At 43.6% G+C, this 14,089-nt stretch overlaps 1 protein-coding gene across 1 annotated transcript in view; it reads right to left on the reverse strand.

The window, feature by feature from the left end:
• LOC133258053 (ATP-binding cassette sub-family C member 4-like) overlaps positions 1-14,089 on the reverse strand; it is a 170,082-nt gene that overhangs the window by 104,376 nt on the left and 51,617 nt on the right. Inside the window, 2 exon segments of the mRNA XM_061434392.1 lie at positions 6,171-6,257; positions 6,481-6,575. Of these exon segments, the coding sequence (XP_061290376.1) occupies positions 6,171-6,257; positions 6,481-6,575 (182 nt within the window).

The following is a 14,089-nucleotide window of genomic DNA, read 5'->3' on the forward strand; positions in this document are numbered from 1 at the left end:
AAGTCTTTTTTCACTAGGACTGAACACCTTCCAAACATGAAAATGACAGAACGGAATCAAAATCACAGCAGGAATCATCCAACAGCAGTGTTAATTTCTTTTCTACAATAAAAAAACTGCTGCTACATTCTAAATGCAGACCCCCAGGAAGTGGTGACAGTCCCATCTAGGAAGTAATTTTTTTTTTTTTTTTACTTGCACTGAAAACTTTCTGAATGTGAAAATGAAAGATGAGAGTCCAAATAGTCCCAATTAGAGGGAAAAATCACCCAAGGCTCAAAGGACACACAATTTTCTTAGCCAAGACCTCCTCAGAATTCAAACCTCAGTGTGTGTGTGTGTGTTTCTCATAGTACCCCTCAGACTGCTCCTACATTTTAAAGGCAGATCCTTAGGGACTCAGCCCCAGTTTCACCCCAGAGGGTCTACAGCCCCTCCAAGGAAGAGAGTGGGTGGGACCAGGACCCCAGTGACCACGGGCTGGGCTCCAGGCAGGTATTCTGGGAGCCCGAGCCCCTCGTAGAGCAAATCTCAGGGACCTGGGCCAGAGCTCAGCTTGTGAGTGAGTCAGATGAAGACTCTGGAGGCAGCAGACTGCAGCTCAGTCTCTCTCACGAGCATGATGACATCAGACAAGTGACTAAACTTCAGACGCTTTTTAGGGGACTTTCCAGGTGATACTTCCAGTAGTTGGGAATCCACGTGAAAATGCAGGGGACACAGGTTAGATATCTCTGGCAGCCTGGTAGGGGAACTAAGATCCCACATGCCTCAGAGTGCCTGAGCCTGTGCATCACAGCTAAAGAGGCTGTATGTCACCAATGGAGGATCCCACATGAAGCAAGATGACCCTGTGTGCTGCAACTAGGACCCGATGCAGTCAAATAAATAAATAAAAATTAATTAATTAAATATAATGCTACTTCTCCAAACCACTCTACTTTCCAAGTTTTTAGAGTAAAGATTTCCAAGTCATGCCATAAAAATGACTGATTCAACAGTCAGTTGTTTAATTGTTATTACTATGTAAGGACTGGGTTAATCTTAAAATAACCATATGAAAGTGAAGTCCCTCAGTCATGTCCGACTCTTTGTGACCCCATGGACTCTAGCCTACCAGGATCCTCTGTCCATGGGATTTTCCAGGCAAGAGTACTGGAGTGGGTTGCCATTTCCTTCTCCAGGGGATATTCCCAACCCAGGGACTGAACCTGGGTCTCCCACATTGTAGGCAGACACTTTACTGTCTGAGCCACCAGGGAAGTCTAGAAGTATGGATGTATACCAGTTTGGAAGTACACCAGGAATTATAATACCATGTATAATTCTATAATGGGCTCTGTTAAGAGTGGACACATCCAATGGTACAGGGATGTGTACCAAATAAAACAAAAAAGACAGAGTCCCCACCTTCATTCATCCAGTCAGCAGAGGTTTGTGAGCCAGGCACTGTCCTACATGCCAAGGATACACCCGTTGGTCAAGACAGGAGACAAAATTATATACCATATAAACGTGAACATAAGAATGAGTATAGAAAATGCCCTTTCAGGCATGACATGTGCTGTGAAGAAAAAGAAAGGAGGGCTGCTGTCTTAAATAGGGAGACACGGGAGCCCTGAGACTCTCTGGGGAAACATCCCTGGAAGAAGACACAGCAGGTGCAGGGGTCCTGGGACAGAACAAGCCAAGCTGAGGCACCTCCCTGCATTCACAGCTTATGGGGGCTTGGGAGGGTATTCATAAATGGTCAAGTGCAGCCCTCTGTGGGCTGTGGGAAGACAGGGGGCACAGGTACCCACTGGAGGAGCAGGGGGAATGGCAGGGCCCATTTTTCACCTTTTTTCTTTGCCCTGACACACTGATCCCTAGCTTGGGGACAGAGGGACCAGAATATACAGACAGACAGGGGTGAGAAAAAAGTGAAAATGAAAGTGTCAGTTGCTGAGTCATGTCTGACTCTGTGACCATGGACTGTAGCCTGCCAGGCTCCTTTGTCCATGGGGTTCTCCAGGCAAGAATACTGGAGTGGGTAGCCATTCCCTTCTCCAGGGAGGGGTGAGAAAGGGCCACCACAAAGCCAGCACAGCTGGAAAGGCTGATGGGAGCAGACGGCAAAGAAGCCTGTTCTCTGTTTGAGGACCTGGAGCTGCATCCTGAACATGGTTGGCAGGGGGGTCTCTGAAGGGCTGGAACAGGAGGGTGAGCTGTGTAGACAGCAGTGTGGGAGTCTGATCAGAACAGACCCGAAGACCTGATAACACAGGATGCAGGGGTTTGGTGATATGGGGCTGACACATGTTAAAATCCAAGTTAGACACAGGTAACACTGCATCAGTTCCTGTAAGGCCGCTAACCTTCTGTATGTGATAGAACCCACACAATGTCTGCAACATATAGATGTAAATTCACAGAACCTTAATAAACTTGGATGTATATTCACAACTGAAGGAAACTGTTAACAGCAAGTAGAGTGCGATTCATTCACTTGTAATATAAAAGAATCCCCATTACTAATACAAAATACTCCCTGGTGTGCTACAGTCCATGGGGTCACAAAGAGTAGGACACAACTGAGTGACTGAACAATAACCCCATTACTAAGCTTTGACATGCCCACCATCACTCATAGCATATTATTCCATCCAACTTTCTAACTAGAGAACATTCTCCCCTTGCTGCTGAGTGACTTTATAAACTGCCTTCATGCTCTCTGCTTTAAGTTTCCCTAGAGAATGGGCTGTGATTAGCAAGCAACAATCTAAACAAGCTTGCTTCCATCAAGTGTACATTTCAAGTCATTAAACCCAAAATGTTTAAGAAAACTTTACAAATACTTCCTGTGTTTGAATAAGAACTTGGGAGGACTACTGTGATCAGCACACCGTTCTCAGCAATCAGAATGCCTCCCTCTCCCCTCCCCGTGACACAGATGCGATGGCCAGCAGAAACTGTTCAGGAAATGATGGAGAACTTGTGCAGCCTCACATAAGATGGGGTGGCAGACATTTGTAGGTTCAGGTCAGGGTCCTGGGAAGAGGGAGCCTAAGCTACTCATGATGCCAGGAGGGTGGGGGTGGGGAATCCCTGTCACAGCACTAGCCCCAGTCACTGAACTCATCACAAGTCACAAGGCACTTCTCTAAGGGAAAATCCATCCAGGATCAAAACAGCATGGGAAAGGGGGGACAGATTAGAGAACTGGAGGCCACGCCATTTGTCAGCTCCTCTGCTACCTCGGATTCTGAAAGATTCGATTCTACTATGCAGTCTTTTTTTTAATTGTGGTAAAATATGTTGTTGATGTTTTTCAGCCCCTAAGTTATATCTGACTCTTTGCAACCCCATGGATTGTAGCCCACCCAACTCCTCTGTTCATGGGATTCTCCAAGCAAGAATACTTGAGTGGGCTGCCATTTCCTTCACCAGGGGATCTTCCCAACCCAGGGATCCAATCTCCATCTCCTGCTTGGCAGGTGGATTGTTTATCACTGAGTCAACAGGGAAGCCCCGTATTAAAATATACCTAACATGAAATTTACCATTTCTGCCATTTTAAGCATACAGTTGAGTGGCATTAAGTACATTCACATTGTTCTCCAGCCATCACCAAAATTTATCTCCACAACTCATGCCAGCACTAAGCATGTTTTTCATACGGGCAGGTTCCATCAAAGTTTAACAACCTCTGCTTAGTAGATGTGGAATCCCAGCTCCTCGTGTCCAGAGGTCAGAGGTCAGAGCTCCTCACACATCAGCTGACTCCGCTAAGTTTCTACTCTTTTATTCTGGACCTGATTTACAATCAGTGATGTCCTTAAAATTCAGTTGCTGACATCTTAGCCATTAGTACCTTAGAATTTCATGACAGGGACTTTAAAGGAGTAACTGTTATCCTTAATCATTCTGGGCCTAATTTAATCTGACTGGTGAGCTTAGATGAAGAAGAGACTAAGACATAAAGGCAGAGACACAGGCTTGTAAATCAGTGAAGTTAGAACATACCCTCTCACCACCCACAAATATAAACTTAAAATGACTTAATGACTTAAACTTAAAACATGACACCATAAAACTTCTAGAAGAGAACACAGGTAAAATATTCTCTGACATAAATAATATCTATGTTTTCTTAGGTCAGTCTCCCAAGACAATAGAAATAAAAACAAAATAAACAAATGGGACCTAATCAAATGTACAAGCTTTTGCACAGCAAAGAAAATCATCAGAAAACAAAAAGACAACATACAGAATGGGAGAAAATATTTCCAAATGATGCAACTGACAAGGGGGTAATCTGCAAAATATACAAATACTTTATACAATTCAATAACAAACACAAACAACCCAGCTGAAAAATTAGCAGAACTAAATAGACATTTCTCCAAAGGATATATAGATAGATAGATAGATATAGATATAGATGGCCAGTAGGCACATGAAAAGGTGTTTAACATTGTGAATTATTAGAGAAATGCAAATCAAAACTACAGTGAGGTACGACTTCACACCAGTCAGAATGGCCATCATTAAAATAACAATGGCTAGAAAGGATGTAAAGAAAATAGAACCTTCCTACACTGTACAGGAGCTGATAATGGACAGGGAGGCCTGGTGTGCTGCAGTCCGTGGGATCTCCAAGTCAGACACAACTGAGCGACTGAAATGAACTGAAACTGTTAGTGGGAATGTAAGTTGGTAGAGGCAATATGGAAAACAGTTTGGAGGTTCCTTGGAAAATTAAAAATAGAATTACCCTATAATCCAGCAATCTCACTCCTAGGCATATATGCAGATAAAACCACAAAAAGACACACGCACCCCTATGCTCATAGAAGCACTATTCACAACATCGAAGACATGGGAACAACCTAAATGTCAACTGACAGGTGAATGGATAAAGAAAGCAAAAAAAAGAATGCCATTTTCAGAAACGTGAGTGGACCTGGAGATTATCATACTAAGTGAAGTAAGTCAGAAAGGGAAAGACAAACACCAATATGATATCACTTATATGTGGAATATAAAATATTGCAAAAATGACACTATCTACAAAACAGAAACAGATTTACAGACTTAGAGAACAGACTCTGATGTAGAATAAATCATTCTTAAATTCTAGACTTTACTAAGTATTTTCAAACATACAGAATAATAAGCATAAAACAAGGGTATTTCCAATCAATACTGAAAACTTTGCTTCTCACATGTCTTAAAAAAATGATGGAGGATTAACAGATTAACAGATAAAGAAGCTATGGTACATATATACAATGGTATACTACTCAGCCATAAAAAGGAATGCATTCGAGTCAGTTCTAATTAGATGGACAAACCTAGAGCCTATTATACAGAGTGAAGTAAGTCAGAAAGAGAAATATAAATATTGTATACTAACACATATATATGGAATCTAAAAGCATGGTACTGATGAATTTAAGTTCAGGGCAGCAATGGAGAAACACACATACAGAAATGACCTAACGACGCAGGGCTGAGGGAAGGAGGGAGAGGGTGAGGTGTATGGAGAGCAGCATGGAAACTTATATTACCAAATGTAAATGGATAGCCAATGGGAATTTGTTTTATGACAAGGAACTGAAACAGGGGTTCTGTGACAAAGAATGATGGAGTGGGAGACGGGAGGGAGGTTTGGGCAGGAGGAAACATGGATGTAACTATGGCTGATTCTTGTTGATGTATAACAGAAAACCACAAAATACTGTAAAGCAATTATCCTTCAATTTAAATAAAGAAAGAAAGAAAAGAAAAAAAAAATGATGAAGGAAAAGAACTGCCAGTCAAGTACCAGGTTACCAAGACCTGATCTCTGACTTAAAAACCGTATATCATCTTTCTTATTCCTCAGGTCTGGATCCATCAACTGCCATTTGCAGGGGGAAATCTGCCATCTATCCCTTGCTCCCTAAAGCACGGACCCCACTGGTCTCCACAGAATGGAAGCACCTGCTGTATTGTCCTTTCTTGACTTCATGAAGATACAAGATTTCTCTATAATGGATCTTCTGTGGAAGGAAGAGACGAGGAGAGGGACACCAGGGCAGAGCGAGCTGAGTCTCCTGAAGCACAAAGGCTTTCCTGAGCTCTCTTCCCCAATCTCTACAGGGTTCCTGGAAAGCAGAGATGATAGAAAACAGGAGCTAACTCACTGTTCGAACAAGTGTCTGCTGACTCCTGCATCCACTGCACTGAATGGATCATCCAGGAGGTAGATGTCTGCATCCTGATACATGGCTCTAGAAAACGTAGACAGATGTCAGGAGAACACACTTCACACTGCCTGGGGCTCATCTCTGAATCATGATGATGTCCAATAACTCCATGTTCATTCCAAGGGTCCATAGAAAGAACCAAGACCCTGCTTCACCAAGGCCCACCTGGTGAGAGGGGTCTGCGTGCTCATGTCCACTAGGAGCCATGGAGGAGGAGGGGCAGGATGGCAACTGAAACCCCATTTACCTGGCGAGGCTGACCCGGGCTTTCTGTCCTTCACTCAGCGGGGTTCCTTTGTCTCCTATCAAAGTTTGATCTCCATCCTCCAGAAACCATAAATCCTATGTGGAGAAAGAAAAGGGAAAGAGAATAAGATTTAAAATGTATTCTCCTCTCATAGCTCAGTTGGTAAAGAATCCACCTGCAATCAGGAGACCCCAGTTCAATTCCTGGGTCAGTAAGATCTGCTGGAGAAGGGATAGGCTACCCACTCCAGTATTCTTGGGCTTCCCTTGTGGCTCAGCTGGTAAAGAATACACCTCCAATGCAGGAGACCTGGGTTCAATCCCTGGGTTGGGAAGGTCCCCTGGAGAAGGGAAAGGCTACCCACTCCAGTATTCTGGCCTGGAGAGTCACACAGGAATGAGTGATTTTCACTTTCCTCTTATCCTATATTTTTTTTTTTTTAAGCCAAACCATGTAACTTGTGGGATCTTAGTTCTCTGACTAGGCATTGAACCCACGATCTCAGCCATGAAAGCATGGAGCCCTAAACACTGAACCACCAGGGAATTCCCATCCTCCTAATCCTTTAGCATCAGTTCTTCATACAAGTATTTGATGAAGAGCAATGGGAATGTTTCATAGTGACTAAACTATAACCTTGAACAACACCACCAAAAAAGCCCTTTGTTTTCTCTTTTTAATTCTGTAGTTTTTTGCAGCATTTATGCATTTGACTATTATCATACTTATTTATTGAAGATCGACATATACACCAGACATTATTCAGGGCACGATGAATTCAGCCACAAAGAAACAAAGTCCCAGAGTTTCTTTCCATGGTGGGAGATGGATGATATAAGAAATCAACCTGAGTGCAAGTACTGAGGACTAGAAGGAAAAGGAAGCCGGCTCAGGGGGATGGAGAGTGAAGGAGGGAAGAGAGTCCACACTGGAGTGTGAGGGCTCTGCTCAGAGCAGGTGTGAGCAGATTTGGGGAGGAGGAGGGACTCAGGCAGACCTGGAAAGGCTGCTCCCCACAGAGGGATGGGCGAGTGCAGGGGCCACAGGGGGATGCCCAAGGTGTTCAGGACAAGCAAGTAGGCCAGGAGAGCAGAGCTGAGTAAGAATGAGGGGAGCTAGGGCAGAGACAGAGCAGGAGGAGCCTGGGGTCACTCCCAGTAACAGGGGAAGGGGGAGAAGGGAGGACTGACCTGGTCTGAGGTTTTTTAAAGAATCACTTCTATGCTTTGTGGAAAACAGGCAGTAAGGGGGAATGGGTGAGGGTGGATACAAGTGAGGAGGATACTGGAATAATCTACAGGATAGATAATGCTCCCACCAGAGTGGGAGGCTTTGATTGGAGAAGCAGGGAATCTATGATAAGATTTATCTGAATACTATTTAAGAAATAAATAGACAAACCTGTTTATTTTCCCCAGAGTACCTGGGGAAATAAAAAACAATGACAAGAACATCCCAAAAACCACAAGATAACAATCAAGTTTAAGTTACAGTTATTATATTAGAAATTTTGGACTGCCTGTACTTATCACTGGACAGATCCTGGCATAGACAAGCAGCACTCATTTCTCTGTCTTTACTTTAGCAAATTTGGGGAGGAAGCAAATGGCACTCCGGGGTCTCCATGATACAAAAAATCCTTTGATCTCCTAAGTCTCACTTTCCTCTTCTACAGAATGTGCTTCAGAAACAAGAGTCACTAAACTCAAGGATGCTGTGAGAATCTAAAGTGTAGGAAAACCCTCATAAATGGAAAAAGGACAGGAATTGATAACTTGTTATTGCTGACTGACCACACTCCTAGTAAACAGAGAAACTGAGACTCAGTCCCTGAGCCTGCTGACTCCTGGACTTTGGAGTTATCTCATCAGCCTCAACTGATATTCCCAATGTGATCACTTCATATCTCCCTATTTTATTACAGAAAAGTTTTCAGCTCAATAAGCTTAAAGGTTTACTTCAATTAGATCTAGTTAATACATCAGTTATTAACATATGTAATACAAAACATTTTGTTTTTAATTATTTTTTTCCTCCAAGATTAGGCAGATGTGAGCACAGAGAGAACTGTAAGGAGAAATCTTTATAATATTTATATGCATTTAAGTATGGATGAATAAAGAGAAAAAAGCTGTGTTAGTAACTGAGTTGCTACCATTAACTGAAACCCTGACTTGTTTGCATTTCACAGGCGTGGCCTGTAGCCTTTAGGGTAATCCCACCCCTCTACCATGTAATAAGAGGAGAAACTGAGACAAACACTTGGAGTTACTATCCGGGACCATTTTTCTCTAACGGTCAAAACTTTTCTACTACACGTGCAGTCTCTGTATCTTCAGGCCAAGATAACCCTGCTGCTGCTACTGCGGCTTAGTCACTTCTATGTCTGACTCTGTGTGATCACATGGACTGTAAGCCGCCAGGCTCCTCTGTCCATGGAATTCTCCAGGCAAGAGTACTAGAGGAGGTCTCCATGCCCTCCTTCAGGGGATCTTCCCTACCCAGGGATCCTGCATTGCAAGCAGATTACCACTGAGCCACCAAGGAAGCCCAAAATAACTCTAGACACCTCTACTATCTGTGACCATCTCATGTCTATCCACCGACACATGGATTCCAAAAGGAGATAAGCAGAGGCTCTCATAACTCATTAAATGGTTTCCAAGTGCTGCAAAGACCTTGCTAACCCCTTGCTAATTGCTAACCAGTCATAGAGACATTTAAGAGCAGCAACAAAACCTCTTGGAAAACCCCTGAATCAGTGTCCTCATTTTGCTGTGGAAACCTCAGGCAGGTAACAGGACGTGTTCACAGTGAGAGCAGGAGTGACACAGCCGGGTCCAGGACTCCCCTCTCACTACTCCTCTGCCCTAGGCCACCTTCCTGCCAAGGAGAGAATGGGCACCAGGAGCCCCAACTCTCTGTCCTGACCATGCAAACAGGAGAGCAGTCCATCTTTGTAAATATTTGTCTCATCACATACAGAAGAATCGCTGTGCAGCCCAATCTTGCAGGGCCCCTTCTCACAGAATCTGCTGCATGGATGGTCCAGGCTGAGGGAAGCCTCAGAACACTGTCCTCAGTACTGGTCCAGTCGTGCCACTTGGCTGTAGCAGAGCATCGCCCCCCAGGGAGAACAACAGCCCCTGAGGAAAACGCTGAATGGTAGCCACTGTCCCACAGCTGCTCTTCTCCAGAGATGCTCAAATGTGGGAGAGAAAGACAGGGCTGAGCTTCACCAAAAAGGCAAGGTCATGAGAGAAACACTCACACCTGGCCTGGGTCTTTGGGGTCTGATGTGGGCATCAGGAGCTGGACATGATTAAGGTAAAGAAAAACGCCTGAGATCTGTTTATTCCGCATCCCACCTTCCACCTTCATCCATCACCTGCTTTTTGAAAAGTTCTTTTTTTAAACTTCCTCAAGCCAGCATAGCACCAAGGACAAGCATGGAGCCTAGAGTTGTGCAGAAACAGATCTGAACTCGAGCTCCAAATGTTAAGGACAGCTGTTTCATCCCCCAAGCTTCAGCTTTACCAACAAAAAATGAGGAATTTAACATCAAGGACACTCATAAAGAATAACTTACATACCTTCTTATGTGTGTATACATACATGTGTGAGAGAGAGAAAATGATTTACATGTAGACTCTGAATGGGAGCTGCTGTTCTCACTGTTTACCTTTGCTTCCTTTCTTGCTCAGTATTTGTAGTATAGCATTAGTCGCTCAGCTGTGTCCAACTCTGCTGACCCCAATGGACTATAGCATGCCAGGCTTCTCTGTCCATGGAATTCTCCAGGCAAAAATACTGGAGTGGGTTCCATTCCCTTCTCCAGGGACCTTTTGGACCCAGGGATTGAACCCGGGTCTCCCACATTGCAGGCAGATCCTTTACCATCTGAGCCACCAGGAAAGTCCATATATTTGCTCTTAAATTGTTTTTAAATTTTTGGTTGCACCTTGTGGCATGTTCTTCATGACCCAGATAATCACGATGGTGTGTTCACTGACCTAGAGCCAGACATCCTGGAATGTGAAGTCAAACGGGCCTTAGAAAGCATGACTACGAACAAAGCTAGTGGAGGTGATGGAATTCCAGTTGAGCTATTTCAAATCCTAAAAGATGATGCTGTGAAAGTGCTGCACTCAATATGCCAGCAAATTTGGAGAACTCAGCAGTGGCCAGAGGACTGGAAAAGATCAGTTTTCATTCCAATCCCAAAGAAGGGCAATGCCAAAGAATGCTCAAACTACTGCACAATTGCACTCATCTCACATGCCAGTAAAGTAATGCTCAAAATTCTCTAAGCCAGGCTTCAGCAATACGTGAACCATGAAATACCTGGTGTTCAAGCTTATTTTAGAAAAGGCAGAGGAACCAGAGATCAAAATGCCAGCATCTGCTGGATCATGGAAAAAGCAAGAGAGTTCCAGAAAAACATCGATTTCTGCTTTATTGACTATGCCAAAGCCTTTGACTGTGAGGGTCACAATAAACTGTGGAAAATTCTGAGAGAGATGGGAATACCAGACCATCTGACCTGCCTCTTGAGAAATTTGTATGCAGGTCAGGAAGCAACAGTTAGAACTGGACATAGAACAACAGACTGGTTCCAAATAGGAAAAGGAGTACATCAAGGTTGTATATTGTCACCCTGCTTATTTAACTTATATGCAGAGTACATCATGAGAAATGCTGGACTGGAAGAAACACAAGCTGGATCAAGATTGCCGGGAGAAACATCAATAACCTCAGATATGCAGGTGACACCACCCTTATGGCATAAAGTGAAGAGGAACTAAAAAGCCTCTTGATGAAAGTGAAGGAGGAGAGTGAAAAGGTTGGCTTAAAGCTCAACATTCAGAAAATGAAGATCATGGCATCCGGTCCCATCACTTCATGGGAAATAGATGGGGAAACAGTGGAAACATTGTCAGACTTTATTTTCTTGGGCTCCAAAATCATTGCAGATGGTGACTGCAGCCATGCAATTAAAAGACACTACTCCTTGGAAGGAAAGTTATGACCAACCTAGATATCATATTCAAAAGCAGAGACATTACTTTGCCAACAAAGGTCCATCTCGTCAAGGCTATGGTTTTTCCTGTGGTCATGTATGGATGTGAGAGTTGGACTGTGTAGAAGGCTGAGCGCCAAAGAATTGATGCTTTTGAACTGTGGTGTTGGAGAAGACTCTTCTTGAGACTCATTTGGACTGCAAGGGGATCCAACCAGTCCATTCTGAAGGAGATCAGTCCTGGGATTTCTTTGGAAGGAATGATGCTAAAGCTGAAACTCCAATACTTTGGCCACCTCATGCGAAGAGTTGACTCATTGGAAAAGACTCTGATGCTGGGAGGGATTGGGGGCAGGAGGAGATGGGGACAACAGAGGATGAGATGGCTGGATGGCATCACTGACTCGATGGACATGAGTTTGAGTGAACTCCGGGAGTTGGTTATGGATAGGGAGGCCTGGAATGCTGCGATTCATGGGGTCGCAAAGAGTCAGACACGACTGAGCAACCGAACTGAACTGAACTGTGGCATGTAGAATCTTAGCTTTTGACCAAAGATCAAACCTATGCACCTTGCATTGGGAGCATGGAGTTTTAACCACTGGATTACCACATTATAAACACCATTTAATAACAATCCAGCTCATTAGTGCTACCTTGATACTGTAACCAGGAAGGGTTAATTTTGAATTCATACTGGATCTGCCTCTGTGACTTTAATCCTTATCTTGCTGCTTTTGTTACTGCAGGAATGCATAATGGCCTGCCTCAGGAAGATAGCCTGACCCTGACCACCTGTGAAGGATTATAAGGAAGTGAAACTAACTTATCTCCCACATGATGCTTGCTGCTTTATAAGATATTCACAAGAATTAAATCATCTTTTTACTTTGTTTCCTCATGTCCAACCATCTCTGATTCACAGAAGAACGTGACATCCTGCCCCTGATGAGATGGCTATTTTGAGGTGCTAACCTGACATCTCAGCTATTTGTAAGGCCTCCTCAGAGAATCATTTTGCCTTTTTGCATTTCTTTTTCTTGGGATGGTCTTGTTCACTGCCTCCTGTACAATGTCACAAACCTTTGTCCATAGTTCTTCAGGCACTCTATCAGATCTAATCCCTTGAATCTATTTGTCACTTCCACTCTATAATCATAAGGGATTTGATTTATGTCATACCTGAATGGTCTAGTGGTTTTCCCTACTTTCTTCAATTTAAGTCTTAATTTGGCACTAAAGTGTTCATAATCTGAGCCACAGTCAGCTCCCAGTCTTGTTTTTGCTGACTGTATAGAGCTTCTCCATCTTTGGCTGCAAAGAATATAATCAATCTGATTTTGGTGTTGACCATCTGGTGATGTCCATGTGTAGAGTCTTCTCTTGTGTTGTTGGAAGAGGGTGTTTGCTATGACCAGTGCATTCTCTTGGCAAAACTCTGTTAGCCTTTGCCCTGCTTCATTCCGTATTCCAAGGCTAAATTTGCTTGTTATTCCAGGTGTCTCTTGACTTCCTACTTTTGCATTCCAGTCCCCTATAATGAGAAGGACATCTTTTTGGATGTTAGTTCTAGAAGATCTTGTAGGTCTTCACAGAACCATTTAACTTCAGCTTCTTCAGCATTACTGGTCAGGACATAGACTTGGATTACCATGACATTGAATGGTTTGCCTTGGAAACGAACAGAGATCATTCTGTTGTTTTTGAGATTGCATCCAAGTACTGCATTTTGGACTCTTTTGTTGACTATGATGGCTACTCCATTTCTTCTAAAGGATTCTTGCCCACAATAGTAGATATAATGGTCATCTGAGTTAAATTCGCCTGTTCCACTCCATTTTAGTTCACTGATTCCTACAACATCAATGTTCACCCTTATCATCTCCTGTTTGACCCCTTTCAATATGTCTTGATTCATGGACCTAATATTCCAGGTTCCTATGCAATATGGTTCTTTACAGCATTGGACTTTACTTCCATCACCAGTCACATTCACAACTGGGTGTTGTTTTTGCTTTGGTTCCATCTCTTCATTCTTTCTGGAGTTATTTCTCCACTGATCTCCAGTAGCATACTGGGTACCTACTGACCTGGGGAGTTCATCTTTCAGTGTCTTATCTTTTTGCCTTCTCATACTGTTCATGAGGTTCTCAAGGCAAGAATACTGAAGTGGCTTGCCATTGCCATCTCCAGTGGACCATGTTTTGTCAAAGAGTCAGACACAACTGAGTGACTGAACTGATCTTCTCTGTCAGTGGCTTCCTGAATAAACTCCCTTCTTTGTCTCAACACCTCACCTCAGGCTTATTGGCCTACGGTGCAGTGAGCAGACTGAGCTTGGACTCAGTTCAGTTCAGTCACTCAGTCGTTCCAACTCTTTGAGACCCCATGGACTACAGCATGCCAGGCTTCGCTGTCCATCACCAACTCCCAGAGCTTGCTCAAACTCATGTCCATCAAGTCAGTGATGCCATCCAACCATCTCATCTTCAATTATTATCTTCTCCTCTTGCCTTCAATCTCTCCCAGTATCAGGATCTTTTCCAATGAGTCAGTTCTTTGCATCAGATGGCCACAGTATTGGAGCTT

The sequence above is a fragment of the Bos javanicus genome, chromosome 12 (assembly GCF_032452875.1).
Source record: "Bos javanicus breed banteng chromosome 12, ARS-OSU_banteng_1.0, whole genome shotgun sequence".
NCBI lineage: Eukaryota > Metazoa > Chordata > Mammalia > Artiodactyla > Bovidae > Bos > Bos javanicus.